The 26006-nt window shown below is 33.8% G+C and overlaps 1 protein-coding gene across 6 annotated transcripts in view; it reads right to left on the reverse strand.

Annotated features, from left to right (window-relative positions):
- Positions 1-26006, reverse strand: part of LOC134529172 (guanine nucleotide-binding protein G(I)/G(S)/G(T) subunit beta-1) — a 106385-nt gene that overhangs the window by 13775 nt on the left and 66604 nt on the right. For 4 of the 6 annotated variants that reach the window (XM_063362995.1, XM_063362993.1, XM_063362994.1 and 1 more), the window contains 5 exons: positions 25824-25917; positions 21520-21665; positions 9736-9915; positions 3653-3775; positions 1575-1704 (listed from right to left, as the gene is read on the reverse strand). In XM_063362995.1, the coding sequence (XP_063219065.1) occupies positions 1575-1704; positions 3653-3775; positions 9736-9915; positions 21520-21665; positions 25824-25880 (636 nt within the window). In that variant the 5' untranslated portion in view covers positions 25881-25917. The remainder of the gene's footprint in view (positions 1-1574; positions 1705-3652; positions 3776-9735; positions 9916-21519; positions 21666-25823; positions 25918-26006) is intronic. The other 2 variants (XM_063362999.1, XM_063362997.1) reach the window with 1 other exon arrangement.

Consider the following 26006-nt stretch of genomic DNA (forward strand, 5'->3'; position numbering starts at 1 on the left):
TACTAGGTTAGGTAAAACTAAACTGTAGATGGGTTTTTTAATGTAAGACTAGACCAATGTAGGCATGCATGACTTGGCAAACAAGAACATTACAAAAATTATTTACTTTGGAAAAATCTGTATTCGGTGCCGTAAGCGATCGAAAGACGTCCAGCTACATCCTCTGGCACATTGTGTTTCCTCTCTTCACCCCTACACCCACTTGTTCGCTTGTACCCGTCTTTATTGCTTCCTCCTCTCTCAGGTGTAGGTGTAGGTTATGCGCAGGTATGACTTGTGCACATGGCGTGCATAAATAGGGCTCGAGATCCTAGCCTCAGTCTTATTATGGTTCAGTTCTCATGGAGTATTTCTTGTTCCTGCATCGCCGCGATACTCTGAGATAAGCCATGGCAACGCTTCAGTAACTTGGTAACTTGTGTTGAGGTTCGTGGTGGACAGCCATAGTTTCATGTTTGTAAAAACCCATTTTTTGGTCTCCACCATCTACATTTTGTCTGACTTTACTGTTTCTTGGTCTTTGTACTTACTGTTACATAATTGCATTCTAATAGGTTCTGCAATGTTTTACGTCACTTCGGTATCGCAGTGATCGCTATGTTGCCTATAAATTTTGAAGCCTTAGTTTGGCTTGTAATAATACAGCTTTGCATTTTGCTCTCACCCAATTGTTGCCATGTTAGGGTTGAATAATGTTCTGGAACAACTTGTTCCAGTTTTCCCTTTGACTGTTTGAAGTTTTAAAATACAGATTTTTTGGAGAGTTGTCAATATCTTCTCCCCTGGGCAGTTTACGATTAGTCGTAACCTTCATATTTAATCACACTGTCTTAGTTTAAACTTCAGTGTAATCATATGTACTTGCGCTGTCGTGGTTGGCGTGTGGCGTATATAAACGAGCCTCCGTGCTGTTAATTTTTTCAAGGTCAATTTCCTACCTTGTGCAATACTATTTATTAGTACAGGTTTAGATTGACTTCTGCTTGCCTGTAATGAAGTAATATTGCTAATTTTTATATTTCTTTGTAAGTGATATTTGTATCATTATGTTTTTTTTCCATAATCAATTTGTGAACATCATTTAGTGTTTGGACTCCTTACACTGTTTTTAACATTTCTGACTGATTGTTGATGAAAATATAAACCCAGGTTTTGAAGATTTATTTTTTTTACTTGTCATGCCTATAGAAATTAACTTGTCTTTTTCACAACCTGCCCTCTCTACTATAGTTACCTACCCTGATGATGGCTACTGCAACACTGATCGAAACGTCAGTGATACATTTGCCTTGGATGCAGCTACAGCCCAGAAGCCAAGCAACTTCAGACAATGGCCGCGAAAGCCTGAAATCTTTATTAAATGTCCTTTACTTAATTGTTTGAACTGACGTTATAAACGTAGGCTAAAAAATTGGCCAAAATGAAATGGAAAAAAATTACCATAATCCTATGAAGAAACATACCTTTATAAAGATAATGCTCCTAGTGACTAGCTTAGCTAAGTTAGAAATAATTAAACTACTTTTCAAGGATAATGTGCACAAGACTTTGCTGCCAAGGTAATGAACACTTACCTTAGCAGACGCATCACATGCACCAGAAACAAATGTCCGCATGTCTGGAGAAAGAGATAGTGACATGACATCACCAGTGTGTCCAATGAAAGATGTGCACTGCTGACCAGTTTCGATATCCCACAAAGCACTGCAAAATAAACACACAGGCCATGTGCTCTTAACTTATTTTTAACACATTTATTGTCTACATAATGTATGTAGTACTTTATTGGATACTTGAAAACATACTACATATAACTATTCCAATCTTATGCAAATGATTTATCATTATGTATCAAAACATTTTTTTCAGAATTTAGTGCATTTTTTTAATTTAACTTAATTCACAAATACAAATAACCAATGTAGCCATGGGGTATTGGATTATGTACAAACATTTTTCTAAACTGAACCACAAAAATGCCAACAAATTTATAGTAAAAAACATTAGAAGCATTTAGCACGCCAAGCACTGCAGCAAAGCTTCATCTAGCGCATCCTGCTGCAGTGTTGCAGTGGAAAAACACTTGCTGCAAACACTGATGCCAGCAGATATTACAATGACTTCGAGTTATTATGCTGATTAATTAACAAAAAATGACCAGTGAGATGAGAAATTTATAGTAAAATAATGAATTACTAAGGTTATGTGAATAATATGTTTGCATAGCATTACATACTGTGAATTTCTTATACTATGTTTTAAAAGATGTGTTTTGAGTATTAATTGTGGAAAATCATGTCAATGTACACAATAACTACATTATGAAAACTTTTAAAAAATTAATTTTATATAAATTTATACATAAGGAATTAACTACATATTAAAAGAAATCATTAGCTGGGATTCATTCAGCAGAAACCTACAACGCTCTGCAAACCAGAAGGCAGTGCTGCATTGCCTGCTGAATAAGGATGTATCAGGATGTGTGTTCCAAGTTTGAATGATAGCTCAAAACATGTAAAAAGTTTAGTTGGAATTGGAACGCTCAAAAAATCAAAAAGTGATTACCGTGTTTTATCGCATAATCGTCGTACTGTTATTTTAGGGGGTCAAAATTTCAAGGAAAAAAATTCTTACATAAACGTTGCATGATGTTTTTGGTCCCACTGTTAAGATTCCGAGCGCTCTGAGTAGGTAGTTTTCCCGTATAAAACAATGTATGTATTTTAAAGTTGAAATCAAATATTCATCAAGATATTCTGCTTACTTATTTGATTAACGGAAATACTAAGTTGTCTGACGGGTAAATTTTCTTTTAAAGACATTTTAAAACGTTATAACTTTTATAGGTTCGTCTTCATCACTGCTGTGTACCACTTATAAAATTGTAGCCAGCGATAGTTAGCATCATTCATGTTTGGTTGTGTTGATTCCTGTATAGAGCGCGCACAGAGTCGAATATCAATAGCTCGCTGAATGCATGCAATGCATGCACTCTGCCTAGTGTCGAGTTAATTACATTTGATAGCCCACACTCTTTTGTGGTAAGAGTGTACTACGAAGATAGTTATGTGTTAGTTCTGGCTCATGTTCGGGTCATGGTTTTCGTTTTTCTATTTTATGTTTAGCAAAATTTTGTTGCATGACTTACTAATTTAAATTGTTTGGTGTGCATTTGTATGCTCTACTTTTTAAATAAACGTACTTTCCATGAATAGGTTTTGTTTTTATGAATAACTTACCTAACACAAAATGCTTTTTTATTTTCAGTAAAAAATGTGCAACATTTATGCTATAAAACACAGTACTAGAAGAGCAAAAAAGGTGTTTTTTGCTTTCAAGCACAATACATATAAACGTAGTCCATTACATATAAATGAGTGCATTTGTTTGCCAGACATATGTTGGAGGGATCAAGTTGTCATTCCACACAAATTATTACATTAAATAAAACTTGTAAAAACTTTATATTTCCAAATAAATAGGCTAGCCAACCATTTACAAGTATTTTTCTCAGAAATTACTGAAGACATCTTGATAAAGAGAGCACCCAATGGTGGAAAATACTGCATGAAGGAAAATTAATGGAACCTAGCATTTTGTAAGCTAAGTTAGTTACACATGCTTAGGTTTCCACAGTCATGAGACTTACCAGGTCATGTCTCCCGAACTGGTCACAATTTGATTATCATCCAGAAACCTGCAGCACGATAGATAGCCTGTGTGACCGGGAAGCTCACGGCTGACTCTGACGTTTCCTTCCCTGGTCTTCAAACTGAAATCAAACATTTAGTCCCTGAAAGCCACAAGTCAAACAATGACATATTATTAAATCGTATTCTACCCCACATGGAAATATACCACTTAACACAAATGTTTAAGGGCCAGTTTCACAATATAAATTTTGAAGTCTCAGTATCTGAACACAAGACAAATATTAACAGAACCTTTACCTACATATATTATTCTGTTTCTCAACTAGCTTTTACTGCTAAAAAAGTCGGTAATCGACACTGCTTAGTAACTTAAGCTATGTTTAATATTTTGAATTGCCTCGGAAACTTTTTATTCATGTTGTCTGCATAATACAAAAAGTTAACACTGACAAAGCAATCGCAATGTATACATTTCATTTCTTCAAAACTGTAACTTTTATCACGGTTCGGCTTATTACTGCCTTGCATGAAAAAAATTAATTATTAAATTTTACAGTTTTATTATTTGAAAACATCATTTTCATAAACAGTAAAATGCAGGTCCTGTATCACATGCCATGTATAAGTTAGGCCTACTGAGATGAAGTGCCGGGGCCCGATTTTAAGCTAATTTAAAAATTAATCTTTATTGTACCTGTTGATCTTACATACATTATCTACAACAAATCATAAAAATATTATCTTTTTAATACTACACTTCACATTATTTTTTTTTAAATTTGTAAACAGTACACTTTGTCAAGCAGGGCATGTTTTGCAAATTGCAATCATATTTATACCTAATTCACATGCACTTACATTTCTATACATTAATTGTTGCATGCATCTGCACCATAATTTTACCTGTGATAATCCAATATGTTAAAATATTATTGTTTCATTAACAAAGAACTGTAAGATAGGGTACAACGTGCAGTCACTGTTTATATACATTACAATACACACTGTCTTAAGCTTACTGGGACTTTTTTACTCACATCTGCATGCATTATGCATTACTTTTACCTTAAATTAGCCTGTAAGATAAAATACTAACATGTCATACCTACATGTTACATCTCTAGTAAACATTACACTTTTTAAACAAGACAGGGTTTGCCAAATCATCTTACGTTCTCAATTGTTATAACAATTCTAATTACTAATAATGTGAAACTTCATTAATAAAAACTCTTAATACAAAGTGTTTTTAGAGTCCCTAGAAATGACGTAAGTTACAATGCTAAGCAGTATGTTTAGTACAAAATATGGTTATGTAATACAAAGTAGTTTTTATCCCCTGGAGAAACAATTACATGAATTAAAGAATGGTTAGTATAAACATTGCAAAATGATAAGGAATAATTTGAGTTTCAACTAAAATAATACTAGTCATCTAATAGTTCAATGTCTAATTCAAAATAATGGTATGTCGCCTTGTAGGTACATTCCGAGACATTCGTGCGTTCTACTTTCGTAAATGTCCTAGAGTCGCAAGGTACAAAAATTATTTTTTTCTGGTACCTAACCTAATACTTAATTTATTAGAATCTAAGAAGTACTTCTGATATAGTATGTATATTGCTTGCACGTGTTCTTACAGCACAATCTTATTTTTATAGGAATTTTATAATACATGTAGTAACTGAGAAAAATATTTATAATTTTATTTTGATTGTCTTTAGAAATTATTGAAAGTTATGATTTGCCTCATTAAATTTCAATAGTATAGTTTGTAATAACTATGTTGGTACTAACCAAAGTGCCAAAATTATGACCCTTTCATGTTTATATTAATGAGGTTTGATTGTATATTCACTTCTGAGACACAATTTAAACAGCAAAAATTGTCATGTTTCATAGGCAAACATTGAGAACAAAAATTGAGCCAGTAAAAATAAAAAAAAAAATTATTATATTTAGAGTTTACTTACCTAGTCTTTTCCAATTTTTTTTTCTTATTTTCTTGTAACTGCTTCAATGTAGTTCAAAATTACTAACAACTGAGTACACATACATTTGAATAAAATAACATAACAGTGTAAAAATACAATTTAATAATTTTACATATTTTTATTTAAAATCCAAGCATATAAGCAAATTCACACATTTCAAAAATGTATACATAATTCACTACAATGAACCTAGGGCTTACATTGAGAACAATTACAATTATTGAATGACCTTTGGCACAATGTCACAACCATTACCAAAGCCTTTCTACATTACAATACAATTTCACAATCATTAAAAGCGTTTCAAATCAAAAAAAATATTAATTCTGTAATTCTTAACATTCATCTGTGTTTTAGAAAATCTAGTGTCTAAATTTCTAAGCCACGGTAAATGCTACTTAACACTAAATGCATATTAACACAGTTTAATGTTTTAGTGATTGGGGCTTTAGCATATTCTTAAGTGCTTTTGCAGGGTGGCTAACAAACCTGTGATGAAAAATTACTTGACCACTGATGTTATTTAGTAACCCATAACTATAAAAATTTCAAATTCAAAATAGCGACTCTTGGGCATACCACACTTCTCTATTGCAGCAGGCAACTATAAATTATTTTATCACATTACTGTTGATAGCATTGAAGTCAATGCGTGTGGCTAAGTTCTGATATAGGTACTTATGAGCAAAAATGAATAAGAATGGATGTGTAAATAGAACCAGTACACATCAAATCCAGTATATGCTATAACTTAAATTGTTCCTTGACATCATCATTAAAAATAGTCATGAAAAATATTCCCTAACTACCTAATAAATTCCCTGATTAACCCTGACTTTTTCCTATTTTTAGTAAACAGTCACCACTTGGATTTATTTAATAGTTTTGTCAATTGCGTGGGATCTTTCGAAGCTCTGCAGTGTTTTGTGTGCCCGGCAGGCAGAGCCCTTAACGGCAATGGTGATATGAATTTAAAAGGATGTTTTCCATTGCCTTTAACGATCTCCATGTTGATGAAACAATCACTAGTTATCTATCAATTGCTTAAAGTAAAAAAAAAACATGAATGTGTACTGCATTGCATTTTTGAAGTGAAAACTTCTTTAGTGGCGTTGAGTGATTGTTGGTAGGGGCAAAACTTACGTGTTCGCATCACCGACATGCTAGTGACGTGTTGCGCCAGACTGGCGAATTGCAGCGGCCTGTGTACATGTATACGCATATATACACTAATCAGGGTGGCCACTCTTCTGGGATAATAAAATTCCTGGTTTTTTCCAGGTTTTTTCAAGGGTGGTTTTTATCAATATTTGCATACAATTTGCATTTTTGTTACACAAAGCACACACAATATGATGTTTTATTGCCGTTAAACAATAGACAACTTAACTATAGGCTTAAAAATTAAATCAATGAACTTGCTTAAAACAAAACCTACCCCCAACAAAAAATTTATAATCTCACGTCACAAAAATTACTTGACACCAAACGCACGTGTTTTGCCCCTCTTGCGTGGCTGGCTAATGCTGTTCTTCCCATCCATGCTACCGATATAGATTTTAACATTACAGAAATTGCAAATAGCGTTCGTCCCGCACTTTGGATCTTTCTCCACCCATTTAAACTCTTCCGTACATTTGTCATTGTATGTGGTGACCGAACTCGTTGACATTTTGATAGTCTGCGCCAATTACATGTTAGATTAAAAGATTCAAAACAACGTCCCGCACAACTAAACTTTTAAAAAAAACTCGAGAAAAGTATCCGTGATACCGTGACGCAACAACATGAGCGCAAAGTAAAAACAAATATACATACAAAACTAGTGCTACCAACATGCCGTGCGAGAAATTACTACCATCCTACAACAACATTTTCAGCCAAAATGCTGTTGCTTTTGAATACAGAAACATAATAAGTATGGAAGTCTGAATTGTTAACGGTTTCTTACGTACTACAAAAGTTTTTAAATGCAATATGAACAAATTAACTTTCACAAAATATAGCACACGAGCACACTGTCGTGCTTCGACGGGTGGTGAACGTGCTCATTTAACAGCCGTATGTTATTGTGATCGTTACTTCATAAAAAAAATTCCCGGTTCTAATAAAAATTCCTGGTTGATTCCAGGTATTCCTGGTTTTTTTAAGAAATCCTGGCTATTTCCCGTATTTCCCGATTTCCCGGTTGGCTGGCCACCCTGCTAATACATTGTATATACTCGACTGTATCATGTGCGTGTTGGACTCTATTTGGATGGGTAAAATCTTGTTAGTTTGCGCACCGACATGCTGTAGTAGCAGTAACTGAAGTTAAATTGACCGTGTTGAACGATTTTCTTTTGTTTATTTATTTACATAGAGAAAGTTGATTATTTGTGGATTTTAGTTCATAGTTTTTAGATTTTTCAAGGATAAAACTTAATTTATTCTCATTTTACAGTTACAAGTTTGTCATTTTATTTTTATTTTCCAAGGAAATTTTAACTTTAATGTGTGGTACATATTACGAGTATTGGCTATTTCTTAGTAAGTAGGTAGTTAAGTTGAGATTATTTTTTTTCTTTCGTTTATTTATTTACGTAGTGGATTTCTTCAAATGTCAGGTTATTGATTTATGAGAGGTAATGTTGATTATTTGTGGATTTAAGTTAATTATTTTTCAATGATAAAACTTTATTTCTTCTAATTTTAAAGTTATTATTGGTAGTGGCAAAACTAATGGGTTCGCATCACCGACCTGCTAGTGGTATAATACCAAAATAATTTTCATCATACGTACATTTGAAGAAGAAACGATGTCATATTACACATTTAAAAACCAAAATTTTAAGTTTCCACTTCTGTCGACAGTCCCCATGACTGCCTTTTCATATTTTTTTTTAAAATATGTGTGTCTTGTCATTTTTATTTTGGCTACAACAGGATCTCTGTTGATTCATTGGTCTATGTTCATTTTTTTATTTCCTGTTTGTTATTTTTTTGACTATTATTAGGCAATGGAAAATGTCAATTTAAATTCATTTGGCAGAAAAGTGAAGTAGGTTAAACAAATCCTCAACATTCATTTATTAACTGAATTCTCTGGTAACTGACATATAGACTGATGTGTAAATTTTTCTTTTCTGATGCCAAAGAAAAACTATAAACCATTCTTCGTTATTTTCCAAATAGAACGGGCCCATTAAAACTTACTGTGAGTGACGATTGAGTCTCAACTTATGCTTGAGAAATGTATTTTGCTGGTTCTTCACAATTACTAATGTTAAAACAACTTCTTAGTGCTGATTGTCTTCACAATTATGGATTATTGATTAATATTACACTTTAGAAAGCTAACATTTAGCCTTAAATCAGTCTTCAGGCAACAACCAAGACACATCTTCAGTTCCACTTCAGTCCTACAAGTAGGGAACGTTCTTGGCTACTGTGGCATACCATAGAATGTGGGTTTTCTCAGGGTACTATTACTCCAAAATTTTCACCCTGCTACTGTTTTGCATCCACTTTTCTATGATACTGTCTCACGGTGGGAAACAACACAGATGCTATGTGTTACCACTTTCAAGAATACCAGAAGAGGGATTTCATTTAGTATTAAAGTTCCAAGAGTTCCCCAAATGCATATGGTTTCAACTGCACCATCATCCATAACAAATGTGAAAGTGATAAAACCTGATTGTGAAGAGGCCAACGTAGCTGAATGGTCAGATCACTCGACTCCCCCGAAGGTGATCTAGGTTCAATACCCGGAGGGGTCCAACAATCACTTTTTATAAGTGGGAAATGTGGCAGCCATTGCAGCGAGTTGTTTGGTTTTTTCGGGGTGCTTTCACTACTCCAACCTACTCATTCCGTAAATACCCCATCCTCACATCACCCTTCATTGTCTCTGATGACCCCTATATCAACAAGTCATTTCACAGTAATTCATTTATTCTGATTGTGAGCACTATTAATCACTTTCTACCAACCTTTGGCCACATTACCATACAACATAACTTACGAACCGTCAACGACAGTCTTTAATGCACCCATTCATCGTCCAATTCAACACACACAGCACTAGTCAAGTGTGTACCAACCTGTAGATTGAACAAATGTTGTCAAGGCCACCACAAGCCACATAGCTCCCCGACGGAGCATAGGCACACGTCATGACCCAGCTCGAGCGCAGAGGGATAGCATGAACTTTGTTCGTTGTGTAGCTGTCCCAAACTATTAGTTTCCCATCCTGTGATGCAGATACTAGGTTCCTGCAAATACTGAACATTTTTTAATCTGTTACTTGTAAATGGGGCCAGATAAAGATTGTGTTCTATGCCCCTATGGGTATATTAGTTACATTTTGAAATGAATTTTCTTCCTGCAGTTGAAAAAAAAAAAGCAAAAAAAATTGCAGTTACAAATTCACTAAAAATGCAACCACAATTACCCTTTAGAAGCTTTACAAATAATCTAACTAAACAGTACTGTAATTCTAGTTTTATTACATGCAATTACAATTGCTAATCTTCATGAGATCTGACTATCACAGGATGTCTACCCAATCTCTACAACAAGATCTGAGTCTTTTTTCATGACTTTCTGAATTTCAAAAATTACTGTAATGTGATTTTCAAAGTTTTTAAGTTTTCATTTAATTTTTTTTTTTTGCTGGTGTATTAAAAGTTATTAAAAATAAAAAGAAATTAGAAATATTTTGAGGCTTATCAGACTATTAAGCACCTCAAATAATTTTTTAAAATATTTATAGAGTTATTTGGTTAATTTACTCAAATTAATACATTGATTACACATACCAAGCATTTTAGATGTCAAATATAAATTGTACAAGTTATAACATAGATGTATACTTCCAACTGACATTCATTGAATGTAAAATGTGATTGGTAAACTAAACTACACAGTATAGAATTTAAATAAATAGTGCAAGCAGTAATGCTTGATAAAAAATTACATACAAGAATGGCTTGCAGGCACTCTCAAATAGCATGTTTGTCAATGGCACCAAACTAGAAAAGGTAACTTATTAACGAGAAAAATCTTGACCAACGTGGGAACTTCCCAAACCATACATGCCATTTATATGACTTTTTTGTGACTTGTGTGACAGGCAGACATCCTGCATTAGCTAGTTTTCTATATTTAATTAAATAAAAGGATTAAGTAATTACAGCTGTGCTTCCTGGTTGGATTAAATTTACCACAGCTGTGTACCCATAAATAACGCATATTTCCTTTGCATCAAAAAGCTGTAGGAATTTAGGCTTGGCACGAAGAGGGCTTTGGAGAATTTTTTGTTTATGTAATGTTGTTGGTACGTAACAGAAAGTTCTGGAAGTACATTGGAGGATGAGAAACTTCAGAAAATTGTTCCTTGTAGGTACACAATAAGTCATGATCAGAGCTCTATCATACTCCATTTCCACCACACACACAAAACAATATTGTCACACCAGTATTTTTGACTATTAATTTTTTTTGTGCCCCAGGCTTTTTTCTTACGGGCTGATATTTTTTGTAAAGATCTGTATTTGTTGAGATTCTGTGCACTAGGCCAGTCAAGCAGGTAGCCAAGCACGCATGGCGTTGCTGTGTTGCAGTTTTCAGCACCCGCCACACAGCCTTTTGTCCGAGCTGCGCGCCTACTGCACCCTTCCAGAAGGAGGGTGTGATTAAGGAAAGGGGAATAGTACAAAGGTTGAGTCACGGGGAGGATAGAGCTGGGACCAGATTGAGTGTTTAGAGGCACATGGAGGAGCACGGCCCAATCAGGGTAAGGTTTTGAAGGTGGTAGCGTGGCTTGGATTTGGCGGCATCAACATTGAGGGAGTCTCTTGCGGGATGAAGGAGAAGATACACATATAGTTTCAGCACAGAGGTTTTGAAGAATAACGGGAGACGTGAATTTGGGACGATGATGGTTTTTTCTGCTTGCTAATTTCTTAAGAGAGCGGAGGACCCTCTGGCATGGATCATCATGTAACAAGTAAGTACTTTTTGTTGTTTTCTGGATTATAGTAACATGTCGTGTGAAAATTAATATAAAACGAGACAGTGCTCGTTTGGACCACCACCAATAGTGTCGTTTTATTTATTTATAAATTGTGACATGCACACCAACACTCTGAGAAGAGATTACAGGGGTGTGCACGGTACAAAACCCAAACACAATACACAAGAGACACCAGAGGCAAAGGACACAAAACAAAAAAATTAAAAAACAGAAAAATTACTAAATTCAAAAATACAGAAAATTAGTGAATTTAGAATAATAGTAAATTTAGAATGCCAACAAACAAAGATGCACAGTTTATTGAGTTGACTGTAAGTGCTACTAAAATAATTTACTAATTGCTTAAGCTTGTTACTATTAGGTCTAATCTATTATAATTGCTTATTAATCTAAAAATAATATCATTTTTTCTCTTGAATGTACAGAAAGTAGACGAAGTCGACTATGATACTGGGGAACTCTTAAACCAGTATTATCTCAGATGTATTTATAATTGATTTTAGATGAATAACAATTGGAAATAAAAAGATGGTCAAGGAGGGCACGCCGATCAAAAAGTGATGTTAATTTAGGAGGGGGAAATGATTTTTGAGTAATAAGTTTAATACATTTGTTTTGAATATTTTCAATTTTATCAATATCAGATGAATTAATGTTGTTCCATATTACTGAACAATATTCTAATTTTGACCTAATAAGTGCTAAGAAAAGAGAAATGATGGAATCTGAATTAATGGCATGGTAAGTAATATATTTAATTAGGGAAAGTGTTCTTTGAGAACTAGAAATTAAAAAATCTACATGTTGATGAAAAAATAATTTAGAATCAAGAAAAATTCCAAGATCTTTTAAAGCAGTCGTTTTTGGAATTAAATTATCTAATTTGTACTCATAGTTTATAGGAAAATATTTCCTAGTAAAGGAAATTATTTTTGTTTTATCATGATTAAGACGGACAAGATTTGATTTGCACCAAAGATTAACTGCCTTGATGTCGGATTGCAATAAAATGCAATCATTGACCGAGATGATTTTTCTACAGATTTTGAGATCATCTGCAAACAGAACACCAGAAGAGTGGGACAAGACATGTGTGATATTATCTATATATAGATTAAAAAGTAAAGGAGAAAGTACCACCCTGAGTAACACCAGAACAGGCATTGTGAAGAGTTGAATTACTGTTATTAATAGAGACAAAGAAACTTCTGTTACTGAGGTAACTCGAAAACCAATTACCAAAGTTGTCAGATAAACCAAAATTGGATAGTTTAACAAGTAGAAGTGGATGACTAAAAGAATCGAAAGCTTTGGCTAGATCAAAGTAACAGGCATCAACCTGACCCCTGTTAGTGACTTCATAGTAGATAGGATTGAGGAAGGTAATTAAGTTTGTAGCAGTAGACATTTCAATTCTAAAGCCATGTTGATTTACAGAAAGTCTATTTTTTAAGGGAAAGTTCATAATTTTGAATATAATTTTTTCAAAGATTTTTAGAAAAGCCATTTAATAGAGATATAGGTCAATAGTTTGAGACCTTTAATTTAGAACCACTTTTGTGAATCGGGATAGCTTTGGCAATTTTCCATTCATCAAAAAATACTTGAGTTTTTAAACTCATGTTAAATAAGTGAGTTAAAAGAGGAACTAAACGATGAGAACAGCCTTTCAATATGAAATTTGGTATCCCGTCCGGACCCATTGACATTGATGTTTTTAAAGTCTTAATGCCCCAAAGTACTAGACTTTCAGATATTGTAGGAACAGAAATTGTATCATGTGATAAAGATGAACAGGAAACATTGTTTGTGTGAGTAGGTGGCACATAAACACTAGAAAAATATCATTGGAAACACTACCGTTAACTTCAAGAGATAGATGATCATAATATCCATGTTTCATTATTTTTACAAAACGCCAGAATTCCTTGGGGTTATTTTTGATATTATTATTAATTGATCTTAACCAACTGATTTTATCACGTTTGATTAAGTGCTTGGCCTGTTTACGAAAAAATGAGAATTTAGAGAAATACAATGAATTACTGTTTCTTTTATAAAGTTTGTGAAAATGCTTCTTGGACTTCAGAGCTTGAATTACATAGATCTTTTGAAAACCAGGTTGGGTAGGAGGAAACCTTTCTTGTAAAAGTAGGTATGAAGGTGTTCATATTTGTGCATATACAAGAATTAAGTTCATCAACAAGATTATTAACATCAGATGATTGAAAGAAATTAGACCAATCATGACATCTAATACCATTATAAAGACCAGCATAATCACCATTTTTGAACGATTTAAAATTGACAGAAGAATTGGTCACATGAGAGAGACTATCAAATGTTAATTTGATATTTAAGGCTGGGTGATATAGGTCTTCCTTAACAAGAGCTTCATCGGCCTTAGTGATTAAACACTGAAAAACATTGCTGAAACAAAGGTCTAAAAGATTTTTGGATGATTGAGTTTTATTATATTGAGCTAAACCAAGACTAGAAATAAAGTTAATCAGGTATTGTGCCTTGTTTTTAATATGCGTGTGTAAAATCTGGGTAGCTTGTTTGTTAGTACAGTCAACTCCAGGTACATTAAAGTCACCCAAAATCAGAATATCGTCTTGATAGACAGTAAGTTTATCTTCTAAGAACTCAAGATAAGAAAAGTGATAGGGGATGTTTGAGGGGGGAAAGTAAATATTGCCTAGAATAAAAAATTTTGTTGGGGTTAAATGAATTTTCAGCCAAAGAGCTTCAATTCCAGGATAATTGAAATTATGTAAAGATTGAACAGATGAAAAGTTGGATTTGTTTACTGCTGTAAGTACACCACCACCACGTTCTTTCAATGTCAGTAATTCGTTTCTATCACTTCTATAGATGAAGAAAGAAAGTATTGACTCACCACATTATCTTTAATCAGGGGTAATGTCTCTTCCAGGCGGATATTCAGTTTTAAGCATAGCTAGGGCAGGACAGATATGGTTGGCAAGAGAGTTAAATGTTTTATTTTATTCTGTTATGAGATGCAAGACCATAAAATATTTTGATAAGCCCAATGATGTGAAATGAAAGGCTACTCCTTTTGTATTGTTTTGTAGTTGGTAATGAACTAATTAAATCTTGTGTCCTGATAACCGTATATCTAGTGTTTTTTTAATACATTATTTTAAGTTTATGTTCCTTGGTCTTTGCTATTGTATTCTTAAAATTATTTTATTGGTGGTGTTTAGTAGAGTTGACGAAAGTCCTTGTATATACTCCTTGTGCAGAGCGAATTTGCAGTGTTCATTTGTAGCTCTAACTACTGGGTTTATTTAAATTTTGTGTTTCTTTGTGTTACTTCCAGTACTCATTTGGTTTATTTGCCAAACAAATACTGGGGTGGTTAATAAGCCCCCTTGGCTGGTTTTATTGTTACAGCCAGAGTAATTGAGTTTAAGGATTACTACTCGATCATTCATTTCATCCCATCTCATTTTCACTTCATTATTACCCACATTGACATACCCCATCTGCCAGCATCCTTCACAACATCTACCAACCAGAATAACACCATTTTCAAAATAATAAATGGTTTAACAGTAAAATTATGCACAGCCTGAAGTTCATTTAATTATTTCTAACACTAAATGTATTTGCAAGTAGACCTCCCATATGACACCGTACTAACAATCACTTTTCTGAAGAATATACTACACAATAAGCAAGCTTTATGAAAATTTAGAGAGGAACAAAAAAAATAGGCTAGAGTATATTCAAAATGTTAGCTGCCCAGTGGAATCATGTGCACAATGAGTAGCATCATTAAGACCAGGATGTTCAAAGTTCCTTCAAAAATTACCAAGTCATAAAAATTATATTTGAAAAGTAATGGCTAAAATAGTATATTTGTTCAAACGTGCAACTTCAGCCAGAAGCAAAACGCTATATGAATATTTACTTTTTATTCTGAATGGGATATCTTGCTTGGAAAAACTTTTATTTCTGAAAAATTGCACATAGATTAGATCACATTAATCGGATTCACTTGCCAGTGGGCGAGTTCATTGCACTCGCCCGTCTACTCCTTCCCCTCTCCATGCCACGCACTTGCAACTGACCTAGAGACAACATTGCTCAGTTGCGTTGCTATCTTGATAGTGCTCGCGTGTTGTCCTAGTATCGTTGTGCTGTTTAGTTAGCGTGTTGTTCGCGATGGCGAAGAAACATAAAAACATTGTTGTGACTATGGAAGAAAGTTTGAAAGCATTAACAAGAATTGATAAGGGAGAACCTTTAAAGAACATTGCTGCTGAGTTTGGAGTAGGAACATTGACCGTATCTGAATGGAAAAAGAACAGAAAACACATTGAAGACTTTTGTTTCAAAATGATTTCTAAGGACAGTTTGGATAATCGGTGTCAAGCAAAAATTGCTAAACTAGAAACTCTGGATAAAGATTGTTTGTCTGGTTTTGTGCTGAAAGAAAATGTGGTTTGCCAATTTTTGGACCCATCATCCAACAGAAAGCATTGAGTTTGAACAAACAGTTGCCTCATGGAGACTAGTTTTATAGCTAGACAGTGATGGTTGGACAGGTGAAAAACAGCATGAAGTGCATCAACTAACAATCACTGGAGAAAGCTTGTCAGCTGATGTAGAAGCAGCAGAAAAATTCAAAAAGAGTTTGAAGACTTTATTAAAAAGGAAGAACAAACAGCAGATCAAGTTTACAATGCTAATAAATATGGTTTATTTTACTGGATGTTGCAGAGTAAAACGCTAGCCTCAAAATTAGGAGATTCAGCGAAAGGGTATAAAAAAAGGAATAACACCTCACAATAATGGATTGCAGTAATGCATCAGGAATGCACAAAATTCTTCTCTTTACAATAGGGAAGTCTAAAACCCCCCATGCATTTAAAGATGTGAAACGAGACTGTCATTTACAGCTCACAAAAAAGTGCTTGGATGGTTAGTGACATTTTCCAATAATGGTTTTTCAAAAATTTTGTGCCATCACTATCACTAAAAAAATATTTTTAAAAATTGTGGTCTTCCCAACAAGGCAATTTTGCTGATTGAAAATGCACCTTCGCATCTGTCAATGAACTAGTCAAAGATGATATTTCAGGGAAGTTTTTACCACCTAATATAACTTCTCTCGATCTACAGATAGACCAAGGAGTTCTATAAAAAAATTAAAGAAAAAAAGTGTACAAAAAATGCTAGGTAGAGGTGCTGAAATCTTTTAACGTAAAGACTGTTATTTATATGATTGCGGAAGCTTGGGACCAGGTTGGAAGAACAACTTTGATAAAGTTTTGGAAAAGTTGTAGCCTGATGGGTGTGACTTGCCAGAAAACAATATTTAAGAAGAAAAAAATAAGCATGGAAGAAGATTTTATAGACATTTTCAAAAATATCCATGGCTGTTCCGATGTTGATGAAGACATTGACGGTTGCAAATTGAGAATGACAGAGGCAATAAAGATCACAGAGGAAGAAATTACTGCATCATGCAGTGTTGGAAAATGAAGAGGATTCAGACAGCGTTGATGAACCAACTGTGGTTACGACCCACGCTGAAGCTGAAACATCGCCAAACGAGCTTCTACTGCTAAAGTGGATGCAAGATTGCGCTGCTCGTAAGCAATACACAAAACTGAGGCAGCAAAAGCTCTCTGCTTTTTTTTTTACTACCAACTAGTTTGTACCTATATTGTGTATAATGCAAATACATACACCAATCCCTTACTTAGGCACATCTTCGAATTGCGCAAATTCATTTAGCGTAATGTTAATTTTACTGCACCAGTCTTGAATAGCATATCTGTAAATTTCAGTTAGCACAAAATCACCACAGAAAAAAAAAGTACGGCATGATGTTACGAAGTTTGCTTCAACTCTGTAAACAACACATGTACCGTGGAATACAGTTAGCTATTAGAAGGGGGAAGAGATGCGTGTGCAGGTGACTACGCTATAGACTGTTGTACAAACATCAGCTACGCAAGTTGTGGCATTTGGGTGTAAAGGATCAAATGTTTTTACGCCTGCGCGTATGCCACCAAGCCATACAGTTATCGCCCTGCCACAGACCGGGCCATGATGAATTTCAGTCTAGCCAGTGGCAGGGAACTCGAGAGCTTAATACATCATGTCATGAAGGCCACAGTTATGTTGGTTGCACTTTAGTTTTAAGCAAGTAAACTGTGCAATCATACGTATCATAAATAAGGATTCTATCAAATGTTTATATAAGTCTGACGTTGTTGGTTGTACTAGTGGGAATATATTTTACATTAGATACCAGAACTGAAATGAATAGATGATTTACATGGAAAATGTTGCTAAATAAATGGTGTCATGAAAAAAACAATCACTGCCTTACAGGATTGGTGTGAACCAAATGGTGATACATGAATAAACACTAATTTTGAAGTACATAATCACCTACCTCCTGCTACGCGGTGTCGTATTTGTCATGCAAAGGATTTTATGGTAGGCTTATTTATTGTATTTATTGTTGAATGTTATTCTACGCATTTATATTAAGTGAAAAATATTTCCCTGCATATTTTGGAACATATTAAGTAAATTAAACTTGCTATTTTTGGAGACTAATGCTTTAGAACATGCCATTTTGAATAACAAACATTTTAGGAACGCATTAGTCGTGCTAAGTGAAGGAGTGGTGTATTGTAAGTTTTTAGGTAAAAGTACACCAAAAATAATTTTCAAACTCCATACATGTTCTTTATCATTTTCCCCTCATCCTCTGGATAAACTGGATTTTCATTAACTTAGATTGGCCCTGGCCCCAGCTGATCTAGGTTAACGAGGTACTACCGTGATTGTTATTGATTCACCACATCTTTGCAAAAATCTGACATATTTTTATTCATACAGAATGTCTATAGATAGATCAGAAAGGACAAACCTTAATATTTTGGTTGTTACACATGTTTAGCATTCTGATAAGACTATTTAGTTAGTTATTTGCCCCAATAAATTTCTGTGTACTTGTGATTACTCTTAACATTCTCACCCCAGCAGTTAACACACTGCCTATAAGCCAGCCTTGGCCGGCACCTTGTCTGGGAGTTGTGTAGGGAATATGTGGGGAGAGAGGGAGACTACGCTGCCTGCACAAACAGACGCTGGCTTTCTTCCAGCAGCTGATGCGTGGTACAGGTGTTAGAATTTCAATTTTATTGATAAAATGGTCACATGACCAAATTTCATTGCATAACTATGACAACTTTGATCAAAACAAAATAGAGTAAAGGTGTTATAAAGAATAAAAACCAAGATTACTTAATTTTGAACGAAAAAATTTGAACCTGTAACATAATGCTAATCATTCAACAAATTATGAATTTAATTTTATTTATAACTATTAAATTGTGTGTTTAGAATGTGCCATGATATTACATACAATTCGGACAAGTTTGTAATGGTGACAAGTTTAATTCATGAATAGTTCTTTTATAACCACATGCCTTGTAATGAAAAATAATTTAGTAAAAGCTTATTGCAAACAACCAGAAACAAAAAAAAAAAAAAACCCCCCACCTGAGAAATATTAGTTAATCTTGAGTGCAACATTGCCTGTTGGTTTAAGTTATCTATTATAACAGTAAAAATATACAATATTAATAGACAATTTAGACAGTTAAATTTACACTGTGTGCATGTATATAGAAGAACCCATTGTGCCACTACCACTTTGGACACCCAAAAATAATTTTTTTGAACGCTACCATTCTGAACTTAGCTAACAGCACAACCATCATCAACGGTTTAGTGCGTTGAAATTCCTTGCTAGTTCGCCTTGATGATATTTCTAGTACGTCACATAATACTTCAATTCAGCAATTCTATCTGCACATGCAGAGCTGCCAACCTCAAATCACACCCATCAGTAATGGCAATTAGGTATATGAAAAAGTACGCGTAAATCATGCACGATAAATTTTTCCTGGGGCATTATAACACACTCACAAGATAAAACAAAGACAATAATATGCAAAAGAAAAAGAAAAATATGAATACAATGCAAATTAATGAATAAAAAAAATCTATTTGAACAATACAATCATCTGAATATGTAAGAAATATTAATAATTTTACTGGATATTTTGAATCTTCAATTCAAAGTATTCAAAGTTAAACTTTAAAACAACTGTCTTTTTATTTGCTTCTTTTATCCTGGTTGAATAAGAAATGTCATGTAAACAAACAACAAGACAAACACTAGGACTTGTAAACAATAACTGCGTTCGTTACTTTCGTTTCTTCAGATGTAGTGAAAAAACGAAGCTATAGATTTATTGCTAGTCACGGCTTTAAAATGTTCTGCATGTTTCTTTGATTCAATATGCCGTCTACAGTCATCCCTTCCACCATGTGCAATCGAAAAGTCACACGTGCATACATTACAAAACCGTAGCGTTCCAAATATTTGAAAACGACAAGCATGGCCATTCTTTTCAATATTTAAGTCGAAAGTTCATAACACAGGTTAGCCAAAGTACCGTACAAATATTATCGTGATTTAAGTAGCCTTCAAACGATAAGTCCGAGAATATGTACGAGTTGTATCGTACAACGGACGTAATACCATCCCATTATTATTTGAAACCACGAGAATTAATTTACTTATTTCGACAGTACATCGTACATGCGCACACTTACTAGTTCCGTTATTTGAGCAACCAAGCGATGTATTCAAACTGCGTTCACGAAACACGCACAGCAGAAACGGAATTTTCTCCGTTACCATGCAGCACAAAGCCTCGTTTCCGTAATAAACCAGCGATGTTCCGTAATTCCGTAATTCGGGGTTAAAATCCGTAATAATTACGGAAAATCCGTAATGGTTGGCAGCTCTGCACATGTTACATTCAACTCATTAAAAAAAATTCCTGTAAAAATCAAGAATAATTTAATTTGGTGATCAGACTGATTGAATGTTCAATATATGCACGTACACAGAAATTTCTACGGCAACTAACCATAACTAAATAGTCTCTCAGAATGCTGAACATGTGCCACAACCAAAATATTGAGGTTTGTCCTTTCTGATCTATCTACAGTCTGTGCATATGAAAATATCTTTTAGATTTCCCTAAAGATGTGGTGAATTGATAACAATTATATGTGATTCCCCAGAATTGAAAGTATTTTCAAGCAAGATATCCCATTCTGATAAAAAATCTTTTTCTGCGAGAAACCTCTGGTTGGACAACTAGCTCCAAGTACCAGCTCCTCATGTCATCTATACAGCTCATGCCTAAAAAGGAAAATGCATGTATATTATTTTATATATAAAGTACCATATTCACCCGAAAATCAGACGAGTTTTTCATCGTCGAAAAACTACCAAAAAATTAGGGGTATTGTAAAAAAAAGTTGGAATATTTGTTTAGTTGAAAAAATTTCTTACAATCATAGAATTAATTTTTTTTAATATCGAATAGAAGCAATACTAATGATATTAAATTTTAGCTAAACTTTTTTAATATTCACAGAGATTTGGGCAAAAAAAATTAGATTTTTTTTTTTGTGATTCTGTGCAGTGAAGCAAGAAAAGGAAATGTTAATGAGAGGTAATAATTTTTCTTGGAACCTTGACTTGCATAATCAGGGGTTGTCTTACATTCAGGGCCGACTTATTTTTGGGTGAATGCAGTACTCTCTGATGTTATCTGAAATGTAAAAACATTTGCGGAAAGGCTAACCAGATTTGAATCTATTAAAAGTACAGCAAAAATTGTAATCCCTTTTCCTATTGCACTATCTATAACTACATAATAACTCCAACAAAGCTGCACCCACATATAATCTAAACATTAGTACAGTGTACCTAGAGTCAGAGCCCCAGTGCATGGCATAGATTTTTGCCAAATGACCTCTAAGGGTTCGACGTGTGCGCATTTGTATTCTGCCAATTGGTTCCATGTTGCTTGTTGCCTGGACAAGGCTTGTGTCGCAAGCCGCTTTCCGAGCATCCTGTAAACAAAGAACAACTTGTGTTTTTGCTTTGCCTAGAGAGATTTTTCAAATAAATTTCTGGGGGCCAATTTAAATTTGGAATGTTTTAAATAAATAAATAAAATAAAAAGTTTAAAACAAAATATTCTACAAACTTAACCGTTCAAAAATATTTCAAAAAAGTATAATTTTTAGAATTTTGCAAATTTACTAGTTTCCATACAAATATTTCTATGTTAGTTGTGACCTAACTTACACTAATATTTAAAAAAAAATGCATGTAGACACTGGCACAGCCAGAAATATAATTAAGAGAGAACTCAAAAGTAACTTTTGGAAAGAGATTAACACTGGACTACTGAGAACAGTCGAGAGGAAGGAACTTGGAAGAGGGGGGAGGGTATACCCGGAGTTCAAGGTTTTTTTTATTGTGCAAATTTCCCCTGATAGGACCAAAATCACAAGTCTGCTGCTAATAAATTCATTGGAAACCTTAAAAGTTATGCAATATTTGCAGTTATGGTCATGGTAACATTTAGTCTTTAATTTTTTTATAATGTGGGGTTTGAAAAGTTGTACATTAGGTAATGAGGGGACCTGGCAAAACTATTTGCCCATGGACCCTTAGTCCTTTTCCACAGCCCTAACACTACTACATGCATTGGATGTATATTAGCTATAAAAAGGTATAGAGCTACAAACCAAATCTAAAAATATAAAGAGAAACAGCGATCATGGCCACAACGGAATGACTGTATCATGTCCTTACCAATTTTAATGTGAGGGTTGCATCGGAGAATTCACATGCCTTTTCGTGCTATAATTTTAAGTCAGTAGGGCAAGGAATGTGTCTTGGAAGATTAGCCTAAAGTACCACCTTACACACAACATCCTATACAACAGCTCTTCTAGGGTGCTATTCCTGGTAAATTGTTAGAATTGTTCTGTCAATGGTAATGTGAGCCATTACAAATATTTAAACAAAACAAATAGTGTCTTGAAATGCAACCCTGCAAGTTACAGGCACGAACCGTAATGCACAATTGCAGCACAGTGGCATTCAAATGCTCCACGGGAAGCAGGCAATGAACTGGACACAGTCTTTTAGAATTACAAATTCACATTCTTATGTACATAACCCTTCGTATTATAGCAGGGTGGCCACACAAAATCTCAAATAAAATTCCCTGACTTTTCCAGGTTTTCCCTGACCAGATTATAACTTTCCCTGACCCTTATTTTGCACTGTTATGCTACTTCACTTTTAAAAATTAACCAGCATTATTTTTTTCCCAAACTGCAAGTATTCAACAGGCAAATTAGTAAACAAAGATTTAACATAAATATTATTCATGATAGGGCAATATAAATGTGATAATATGTATTTCTAGATGACTATTATTCATGCACAAAACTCACGAAGAGTAAAAACATTATGAGATTATGTAAGTAACCCAAATTATTTTTAGCAGACAATTAAGTTACCAAAATAAGATGCAGTAATTCCAAAGGAGAGCCATTTTACCGTAAATATTAAATTAAAAATTTCAAAATGCTTCTTTTTTTTAACTTCCTGATATTTTTTCCAATTATTATCTACGAGGGCATTATGATACTACAAGTAGTTTACCAGTATATAACCATTTTAGAGAGTGGTTATGTTAGGTACATTAAACACACTTAATAGTGTGGATGGTTATTTAGGTTAGGTTAGCTACATTACATTTACTTTTAAATTTTGTTAACTATTGGTTATCTTCGTTAAAAACACTATAAAATAGTAAGGATGTTTAGTTAGTTTAAGTTGGCTACATTATATTGGTAAGTTTCTACCCATTTTTTCAAAAAATATTTACGGATTTTTAATGTAGCTAACCTAACTGATCATTTTCACCATATTACAGTATTTGTAATATGTAACTTAACCACACTACTTGTATCACAACACCTTCGAGTAATGATTGTAAAACATGTCAAGTAAAAAAAAAATGCTATTTGGAGTTTCTAATTAATTTTTTTTAATTACTTGAATAAGCTTCGCACCCCTGACATTTAGACCATAACCAAAAATATTTGATTAGAATATCCCTCACACCAAACTTAAAACATTGATGTTAGAATCCTTTTTAAACTTTCTATTAATTTTTTTATTCTGAACTTGCATAATCATTCCAAATTATAACTTACCTTGAAGGTTTCCTGTAAAACTATAGCATTTTTAGTACCATTGTAGAAGTCTACCAGTTATTTTTTTTACACTATTATGTTTTGCCACAAGCATACTATTAAAAGTTTCAATACTTCAATTAAAATTTTTGAAGTAAATTGTACACACTTATCTCTACAGATATTGGGTAAAAAATGTTTTATTTATGGATTAACTGTGAATGATATGTTTACCTTAAAGAGAGGAAAACATTGGTCATGAATAAAAAATGAGTGACGTGTCGACCGAAGAAGATTTGTTGACTGTAGTGAAGAACCATTAAAAGTTCGGCCATAATATTATTTTTTTCCTGAAGTCACATATATAGGGATTTTCTTCCCATAACATTATTACCCATTTCCTCATCAATTTTAATAATTTTAGGGTTTTCAGCCACTGTAGATACAACTGAAAACCTTTGGTAATCATTGTAACATCTTTTTCACAAATATATGCACTTTCAAACCACATGCAAGATGTCTGTTGTCATTTAACCAACAGAAGGTTAACCAACATTGGAGCTTGAAGGAACTTTTGCTATGCAGCGTTGCCTTGCAACATTGTCAAGTTTTGAGTAAGCTGTGCACCATGCTTTTAAACGCACATTAAAAAAAAATTCTATGTGGATTATTGGATGAATATGGTAATATGCACACACAATTTTGAGAATGATACAGCTAACTCACGTTTTTATAACTAATGGCCATTGAAGAAACCATTACAAGCTTATCTCAAAAAATTCACAGACTTTTCCCGGTTATGCCGGTTTGTGGCCATCCTGTATAAAACTCTCACTTTCAGGCAGTCGCTGGTTAAGTCTGCGAAAGTCTTCCTAGTCGGTACACGTCTATTGTGAAATCACCCTCGCAAATGCGTACTGCTCCTGCAAATTTTTTTTCCTGCCTGTACACCATTAACATATCGGCCATCTCTGCGAAAGAAAAGTCTGCCATGCTATTGCTGTTTGTTAAATCTTGAAATGCAGCACTGTATTCACTAAAAGTCAACACTGCACTAAAAGCTTAACGACAAACCATTCACATGTGCCACAACCAAATCATCCCCTGTACTGAAAACTAGACAGCTGGTTGCTAGTGCGCATGACTAACTAAATTTCTGCACCGAGCCTGCTTTCCATGAAGCGTTTGAATGTCACAGTGCTGCGATCGTGTATCCTCTCGGTCAATGTATTGGTGCATAATGCCTGCAAAATTTCGAATTTTCTCACAATTGTTCGCACCTGTAACTTTACCCAATTACATTTTCAGACAAATGTTCAACAAAAATTGCTTGTTTTGGCATTTCATGCCACCCATTAAATTTATGCTCGCAGTGTGTAAACATCCTGTAGATACGTCCACTTAAAAAGCACAGAAAAATATTTGTAGCAAAATTCACGAGACAAAGTTCCAAACAAGTAAATGCTCTTAGGCAAGATCAGGAACAATTTTGGTCTATTAATTTTGACATGCACAGATGTATAGTTCCACACAAATTGCCGTTCACACCCAACATTTTGTATACTGGATGAGAAATGTGTCCCTTATTTTACTGGATTATGCATAACCCTATTTTAGTTTAAACATTCCATTATTCAAAAATTATGTAAAACTTGTATCAAAATAGTGATTTCTAAATGAAGTAACCTAATTGAAAAAATAATGACAACACAGCATTTCAAGTCATCACATAAAGATGGTAAAAACTGACTATAATTTCAAAGCAGCAGCCTGATACATGAACTATAATCTGCAAAGCAAATTACATTAAAAAGAAAACATATATTTAAGAGTGTAAACCAAATAATAAATAATAATTGACTGAAGTCTTATGGAATACCATATAGATTCATTATGATTTAAAAATATTTAAGCTGATGTTTTAAAACAATTATAAATATTTAAAAAATATATCACTAAAAATCAGATCTATAAAAATACATTAAAAATTATAATTGTGCAAAAACTCACTCGTATGGCATTTTTTAACGTCTCTGCTTCTTGCCTCAAACTATCCAGTTCATTCATACTTGCTCACACTATTGCAAGTGCTAACTGGAACAATCTGAAACAATAAAGAAAGCAATGAAAGCACATACTTAAAGCAAATATGATAAAATGTTACCGTTAGTGAAAATAATTTACATAATACAC

The sequence above is a fragment of the Bacillus rossius genome, chromosome 2 (assembly GCF_032445375.1).
Source record: "Bacillus rossius redtenbacheri isolate Brsri chromosome 2, Brsri_v3, whole genome shotgun sequence".
Lineage (NCBI taxonomy): Eukaryota > Metazoa > Arthropoda > Insecta > Phasmatodea > Bacillidae > Bacillus > Bacillus rossius.